This window comes from Martes martes (genome assembly GCF_963455335.1).
Source record: "Martes martes genome assembly, chromosome: 5".
In the NCBI taxonomy this organism is placed as follows: domain Eukaryota; kingdom Metazoa; phylum Chordata; class Mammalia; order Carnivora; family Mustelidae; genus Martes; species Martes martes.
This window is the reverse complement of record NC_137892.1, coordinates 117857535-117865732: the sequence shown is the minus strand read 5'-3', so window position 1 is coordinate 117865732 and position 8198 is coordinate 117857535. Positions and strand designations below refer to the sequence as shown.

Below are 8198 nucleotides of genomic sequence, written 5' to 3'. Positions count from 1 at the left end.
AAAAATCACAACTAAATCTTCAAACTTGGTCATAAAGTTATTTTTTACAACTTCGTAGACTGACACGACGGGAGGAGAAAAACGAAAAACCGTGTGTAGAGCGAAGGGGAGAATGGAATCCTCCTTCCACGCTCGGAAGTGAATTAAGGACTACAAGGAGAGTCGAGAGAGATGCCGGCCTCCACCACGGCTAGAGCGGCCACTAAGAGACATCGGAACTTCCGGGGCGGAGCTCCCGTTGGTCCTTCACCTTCCGCGGGGCGAATGTGGGCGTCTTGCAACGTGAAAGTTTGCAATTGCTGGGCCTCGACTTCCGTCACTCTGAGACGGTGTTTGAAGTTGGGGGCCACCATGGCAAAGAGCAAATTCGAGTACGTGCGGAACTTCGAGGCTGACGACACCTGCCTGGCCCACTGCTGGGTGGTGGTGCGGCTGGACGGCAGGAATTTCCACCGGTGAGCGATTCCGGCTCGCGGCCACATGGTGCGCCCGGGCTTCCTGGGACTCAAACGCCGCTCTTCTTTGCGGCGCCTGGTTACCGGGAGACGCGACAGCCAATGAGCGCGGGGCATTGAGCATCGCCCGACGTGCAGGCTACGACGTGCCTGAACGCGAGCCGGTTTGAGTAGTTAGACTGAGGCCGAGTGCGCTCATGGTGAGCCGCTGGCCTGTGGTGCCGGTGAGCAGAGACCTGCTGGCAAAATCTTGATGGGAAAAGTCACTCCCTGGTGCAGTGTTTGAGCTCTTCAGCCAAGTGCCTGGCTATTTCGTTAGCTGTTTTTTGAGGGCCGTTTAGAGGCCTGTTAAGGTCTTGCTCTGGACAACACTTTACAGTACGTTTTTGTTTCATTATTATTAGTGACTGGACTCAAGAAGAAACAAGTCAGGAAAAAAGGGAGACATGTCACAGAAATAAGGAAATTTAATTCTTGAAAGTGTTATTTTAGTAATGGTTATTATAACTAACATTTATGGAGCACTTCCAAGGAGCCATGCATAGTTACATTTTTATCTCTCTCTAATCTTCGGAACAGCCCTGTAAAGTAAGCATGCTTTATCTCCGTGTCACAGAGAAGGGAATGGAGACTTAGAAGTTAGGCCCCTTTTCTCAGGGCAGGAAAAGTCTGGAGTTCTTAAGGGAATGAGTCAGGTTGTGGCTAGTAGACTCACAACTAGTACGTATCTCCCTCTCTGTGCAGTCTTTTTGATATCTGGTGTTAATGACAAGCTCTCTTCCTCTCCTGCCCTTTTCTCTCTCCTCTTTCCTCTATGAAGGTTTGCTGAGAAGCACAACTTTGCAAAACCCAATGACAGCCGTGCTCTCCACCTAATGACCAAATGTGCCCAGACTGTAATGAAAGAACTGGAGGATATCGTGATTGCATATGGACAGAGCGATGAGTACAGCTTTGTGTTCAAGCGCAAAAGCAATTGGTTTAAAAGAAGAGCCAGGTAATTCCGCAGCCTAGCTCCTCCAGAATATTTCTTACCAGCATTTGGTTTTGCTCTTTTTTATTGCTGACTTAGATACTACAGATAGAGTCTGCGATATTTGCAACTGCAGAATGTCTGTTTTCTGTTTAGACTATTGTACTTTCGTCTGGTATTTGAATATACATATGCCTCTCAATCTGATTCCCCTCCATTCTTCATCACCTTAGCTTCACTTAAGCACTTAAATATTAAGACTAGAAACAGAGGCCATTAGAATATTATGATATTAATGATTCGTAGGTTTGCTCTAGCTAGTGACAGCCTATATGTGCGTTACAGTATTGCTCAAATTTTTAATTAAGGAGGGTCTCAAAATAGACAAATTAGATATTTCATTTGGCAGATATATTGAAACTCACCGCAAACAAAGCATATAGCGAATTGGCATGTTTTTAAAACAATGGTTCCCTTCCTTCCAAGACTAAAAAAAAAACCTCTTGAACCATAAATTCACATCACATCCTACAGAGAGAAATTTGGTATTAATAAGTTAGTGATAGGACTGGAGAGAGGCAGACTGCTTAGTTTTTCTTGGCCCAACACATTTTATGTTTTGGCGTGCTGAGTAGTTTGTGTAATCACTCTGTTGCACCCACAGGCCCTATCATGGTTTTGAATTAATATCTTGTATTTTTTCTTTTCTTGCTCCACCCAATGTGCCTTACTTTTGCAAGTAAGTTCATGACTCATGTGGCTTCCCAGTTTGCCTCCAGCTATGTGTTTTATTGGCGAGATTACTTTGAGGATCAGCCCCTTCTGTATCCCCCAGGCTTTGATGGAAGAGTCATAGTGTATCCTAGCAACCAGACCTTAAAGGACTACCTCAGTTGGCGGCAAGCAGATTGTAAGTAAAACCAAATAAACAGATGTAGTTAAAACCACCAATTCCATACATTAGAGGTGGTAATTTGGTCCAGTTTTGGTGCATGTATATTTTGTTCAGAATGCAGTATTTCAGTTTGTTTTTTTTTTAATTGAAAATAATCCAACTATTGGGAAATTTATGTAAATACTTCCTTTTTTCCAAGTTTTTTGGGGAAAATCAGAAGACCTGGCAATACTCGGACATCATTTCAACTTAGTATTGGACATAACCTGTACAGGGCAGTGACTGCTGTCTTTACACACACACACACACACACGCGCGCGCGCGCGTGCGCGCGCCAAGGTGCCATAGTCTCTACCATTCTCTCTTGTTCCCCCAGGGGTCACCTATTCTGCTTTGTGCTTTTATATTCAAGGTGGCCTCAGTGGGTGATTTGAGTTGTGACCCCTGCCTTACATGACTGTGGTGACATGTTTGTGAGACTTAACTCATTTTGTATATCTTGATTTTGCCAGAAGAACTGGGAAAGAGCAAGGAATAATCTAAATCAGATAACTTTGAAAGTATTCTTAAGTGTAATTCTCAAGTTAACCAGTTCATATAATGCATAACTAAAATGACAGAATAAAACTCTTTAGGAAATGTTTGTTTATACTTGACCACTTCCCCTCTGTGTGTATGGTTCTGGGCATATCACTAAATGTCTCTGAGATCTCTCTACTTTGGAGGAGAGAGGTGAAGTTCTAATATTCTTTGAAGCGTGGATACTGAATGAAGATTACGTATAAACAGTGCTACTGTTCTCTTACAGGTCACATCAATAATCTGTATAATACAGTTTTCTGGGCACTTGTACAACAGTCTGGACTAACACCAGTACAAGCCCAAGAGAGATTACAGGTATAAGATCTTACTGCATTAATACTTAACCTTGGGGCCATTTTCTATACTCTTCCATGGCGTTTTGCATTCTTTTAAAGCTCTCTTTACTGCTTTGTTTTGAGAGGATATAAAAATCATACTAGTAGCAGCTCTGCTTGCTTCTTTTGTGACTGGGAGTGAGTTACTACTTCTCCCTGGGACTTAGTGTTCTCAGCTGGAAAATGGAATTAGTGACACTGGCTCTACCTTCCCACATGGTAATGCTTGGCTGGTGCTTGCTACATATTGGTTGCCTTCTTTAGACAGGGCATGTGCTCTTCTTTTTCATCAGTTCCACTTGGCCTCTTCATCATGGCCATTCCCTGCTGGGTGTGTGTATTGGTAAGAGTATAGGCTCTGGGAGTCAAATAATTGTACTCAGGGACTTCTGTTTAATTTTATCATCTCTACCTTTGTTCTTTATTTTTTTTTCTTTTACTTTTTTTTCTTTACTTTTTCTTTTTTAAAAAGATACATTTATTTGTGAAAGAGTGAAAGTGTGAGCAAACAGGGTGAGGGGCAGACTCCCTGATGAGCAGGGAGCCTGATGTGAGGTTCAGTCCCAGGACCCTGAGATTATGACCTGGACAAAATCGAGAGTTAGACACTTAACCAACTGAGCCACCCAGGTGCTACCCTGCCTTAGTTCTTTATAAGTGAAACATAGGAAATAATATTTCCCACCTCGTAGGTTTATGGTGATAATTAAGTGGCATGATGCATGTAAAACACATAGCATAGTACAAAGCACATTGTAAGTACTTAATAAAACACTGGCTTTCATCATTAGATGACAGCACTACTTGTAGGATGACTAACTCTGCAATGAGGTGATTTATCGTAACGGCTCCTAACACAGTGCCTGTTACGTTGTAATTACATGATAAATGGTTGTCATTAACTATGATGAGGATTTGCAGATACCATTAATAGGAATACTGGTAGATTTATCCAGAGTTTGGAAGAGCCAAGTTTAGATTTTGATTTTTCTTGGAAGAATAAAAGCAATCTTTAGCTTTAGGCAACTTATATAATCTTTCTAAGCTTCAGAGTTATGTTCTCTCAAGTGGAGACGGTAATGAGGATCAAATAAGATAGCGTTAACAATGTACGTAGTACAGAACAGGTCCTCTTACTGCTAGTTCTGGTCACCCTATCACGGTTGTGACTTCTGAAGCCAGTTGTTTGTTATAGAAGACAGTTCTTTGAATTTATACATCTAAATAAGATTTAAGCTGCTCTCACAATGCAAATTCATTAGTATCTATCAGAGGTTTGATAAAACCCTTCCACTTTTTGATTTGTTTGTGGAAATTTAGATAGAGGGTGGAATGGGTAGGTAGCATTACGGCAGAGAGCAGACATAAAAATCTGTTTTTATCTTTTTATTTTCTCAGGGAACTCTTGCAGCAGACAAGAATGAGATTTTGTTTTCCGAATTCAACATCAACTACAATAACGAGCCACTGATGTATAGGAAAGGGACTGTGTTGATATGGCAGAAGGTAATGCTATTGTGTCCAAAGAAAAATGAGGTCAGAAAGACAAAAGCCTGTGCCCATCCCAAGCTTTGTCTTGCCTACTCCATGTATGCAGATGTGATTCCAGTCACTAACATGAATTAGATCTTTTTAAAAATGAAATGCTGTATATTATTTTGGATGCTTTTTTTTTGTCAGTGCTAATTTTGCTAGTTAGTGTTCTTTATGGCTTAGAATTTCTTCTCTAAGTGGCATCACCAATTTTAGAATTAGTACACTTACTTTTCTGTGTCCTAAGCTCTCCAAATCAAATAAAACCCTATAAAGGGTACACTGCAGATAGAAGGATTTTTGCATTCATAGAACATTTCTTCCACACTGGATAACACCATTAAATAGTCCATCCATCCCATGACAACTATAATATGAGGCAGTAGATGTTGTATATGAGGGTTCTGTCACTTGCAGAATATTCTGGAGATTCCCCAGATATTCATACTTACCCTAATATTCTGTAATAAGTCTGTACATTTACCTAAATTCTTAATTTTCAATATTTTCCCTCCAGAGCAGCTTCTGAGCATGATTTCTCTAAATTTATCTCCTTCCATGTAAAGTAGTTTTTCTTTTTAATGAGTGTTTCCAGGTGTTAAGTGGTGCCTTTAGAATTAGTCATCCCATTGGCAGCTTCAGCTTATTAGTATTTTTAAAGCACATTTGCTCTTTAGTACAGGCTTGGATACTTCGTAATGCAGATGAGAGAGCAGAAATACCTTTAATTCTGTAGTTACTGCTGATGGGGAACATGGAATCACTCCTTTGTTCCTAAGATCGCGTTTGGAAATACAGCAACATAACTTTTTAAAAAAGTTTTTAACTATAAGCAAATTCATAAATGTTGAGATATCTGTATATCTACTTGATAAATATATATCACTCAGAAATATGTAAAGTAAAAAACTAAACTTCCCTCATATCCCCCTCTTCTCTCCCAAACCCAGTTAACAATGTCAGTATTTTAACTTTTCCCTGTAGGTGGGTGAAGTCACAACAAAAGAAGTTAAACTGCCAGCAGAAATGGAAGGAAAAAAGATGGCGGTGACCCGGACCAGGACAAAGCCAGTGCCTCTATATTGTGATATAATCGGGGATGCTTTTTGGAAGGAACATCCAGAGATCCTAGACGAAGACAGCTGATCCTTTGCTTTTAGCCCTAGCATGTATAACCATGCAAGACCTGCTCTTCCCCACCCCCCAAGTCTCCTGGCCTTAGGTGCCCTAAGATCCCTACTACTAAGAACAGTGTGCCGGTAGTGACACATGACTGCTTTGAGAGGGAACAGGAATGAAGGGATGGATGGGGTGGTTATCTTGTTCTGCTTTAAGGAGAACATTTTTTTACAATGTTGGAACATGGTTCCTTCTGTAAAAGTGCATTTTTTTTTTAATCGTGGTGCTATTTTTATAAAGCAAGAACTATTTTATGCTTTGCAGAATGAATCATTTTTAGATTGTGGCATAAGTCTTATAAAAACTTGTCAAGCCTTTTCTACCTATGATAGAATATGAATCCAAACTTTACTCTCAACCACCTGTTCTTAACTACAGAATCCACTAACCTTGAAAATCTCACCTTTCCTACCCATGTACATTGACCTGGAGGTAAATAATGGGTTGGTGGCTGCATGATGCTTCTGAGTTCAGGAATTCCATGGAGAATCAGGGTTTTGTGCCAGTTCCCAAGTTGGCAACTTTGGCTGAACAAATGAGTAGTAGTTTGGATGTCCTTGTGTAAACATTCCATAGATTGATTTTGTGGAGTTGTCAGCATGATCATTGTCTCCCCAGGGGTATTTCCAAGGCCACTAACCTTTTTCTAAGAAGAAAGAGAATTATGTGTATATATGAGGAAAAATGTGAAAATGAATGAAAAAGGAAGAGAAAACACTGACTCCATGTCCTGTAAATACTTCAGTTCTAAAAGTTACCTTCCCGCTGGACTTCCTGAAAATGATTCTCAGGTAGCCTCTATGTAATCAGAACACTGACATTTGAGTTAAGACAGTAGAGTGGTCAACACTGGGTCACAAGGGGCAGGTGTCAAACGACACCTAGTAGTCCCAGTTCCTGATGGGCCCTTGTAGGTGGGGGAGGAGCAGCAGTAATTGCATGTTGCCAAGCTGCTAGCCTCTGAAGCAAGGATAGGTGGTGAGAGAACTCACGTGCCCATTGTCCTCGTTTCATATTTCAGAGGAAGATTTATTTGGCTTCATCAGGAATTAAGGAACACCTGAGTGGCTTAGTTGGTTAAGCGTCTGCTTTCGGCTTAGGTCATGATCTCAGGGTTCTGGGATCAATCCCCACGTCAGGCTCCCTGCTCAGTGGGCAGTCTGCTTCTCCCTCTCCCTCTGTTGCTCCTCCTGCTTGTGCTGTCTCTTGCTCTGTCAAATAAATAAAATCTTTTAAAAAGGAATTAAGCGGCAGCCTACATTTTAGTCACGAAGAAAATGTATTTTTGAAGGCAACAGCTGGTGGTCTTCACTAACTGATACCTCATCTATCCGAATCATTTTTTCCCTTCCTGTTCTCATTACACAGGAAGAGATTTGGTGCATGTTAGGTAATTAATAAAATCTCTTAAAAAAAAAAAAAAAAAGGTTTCAACTCCCTTGGCCTCGTTTTTCATTTACTTTTCTCATACAAATCCAGTATATGAATCCAACTTTTGTATATATGTGTCTTTACATAAGCCAGGATAAATGAACCTTCATCACAACAGTGGTTCACAGACTTCTGCATACAAAAATTTACCTGGAATGTTTGTTTTAAGTGCTATTCCAGCCTCCACCTCTCCCCCTATGAAGATACAAAGTTTGCTAGTTGGATTTTTAACCAAAAAGGCTTGTGATGGGGCGTCTGGGTGGCTCAGTGGGTTAAAGCCTCTGCCTTCGGCTCAGGTCATGATCCCAGGGTCCTGGGATCGAGCCCCGCATCGGGCTCTCTGCTCAGCAGGGAGCCTGCTTCCCCTCCTTCTCTCTCTGCCTGCCTCTCTGCCTGCTTGTGATCTCTGTCTGTCAAATAAATAGATAAAAATCTTTAAAAAAAAAAAAAAAAAAAAAAAGGCTTGTGATGCCCATGGTAGATGATACATAACACTTGGGGCAACATGGCCCTCAGTATACGTGATAGGCCAAATGAGGCAATAAGGTAACGTAGCTCTTGACTGTCCAATGTAACTTAGTGGTAAGTGAATGGATAGCATTTTAGGTCAAAACTTACATAGATTTTATCTACATAGGTATCGACTATATAGGTGAATTTAAATATGGGCATTAAAATACAGACTTTCAGGACAAAACCACCTGAAGAAATGTGCTTTCTGTGGGTGCTATGTGATACTATAAAGGCCCAATTTTGTCCTAAGATAGGGGTGTGAGCACTTAATCATTGAACTAGCAGCAGTTTGCAGCTTTGTT

The 8198-nt window shown here is 40.9% G+C and overlaps 1 protein-coding gene across 2 annotated transcripts; it reads left to right on the top strand.

The window, feature by feature from the left end:
- Positions 1 to 254: 254 nt before the first annotated feature.
- Positions 255 to 7361, top strand: THG1L (tRNA-histidine guanylyltransferase 1 like). 2 transcript variants are annotated; one of them, XM_080804810.1, is made up of 6 exons: positions 255 to 455; positions 1276 to 1452; positions 2169 to 2338; positions 3132 to 3220; positions 4639 to 4746; positions 5758 to 7361. In XM_080804810.1, exons 1-6 carry the CDS (start codon positions 265 to 267, stop codon positions 5917 to 5919), a joined length of 897 nt encoding a protein of 298 aa, XP_080660936.1. In that variant the 5' UTR covers positions 255 to 264; the 3' UTR covers positions 5920 to 7361. The 2 variants fall into 2 exon arrangements, with proteins under 2 accessions (XP_080660936.1, XP_080660937.1); XM_080804811.1 differs by lacking the exon at positions 255 to 455 and having other exon boundaries at positions 1322 to 1452; positions 2173 to 2338.
- Positions 7362 to 8198: the final 837 nt, after the last annotated feature.

Excerpts from the sequence above, each read along its gene's own strand:
- THG1L (XM_080804810.1), top strand. The coding sequence starts at position 265 with ATGTGGGCGTCTTGCAACGTGAAAGTTTGCAATTGCTGGGCCTCGACT. Across the intron at positions 456-1,275 it reads GACGGCAGGAATTTCCACCG|GTTTGCTGAGAAGCACAACT; the intron begins GTGAGCGATTCC and ends TCCTCTATGAAG. Across the intron at positions 2,339-3,131 it reads CAGTTGGCGGCAAGCAGATT|GTCACATCAATAATCTGTAT; the intron begins GTAAGTAAAACC and ends GTTCTCTTACAG.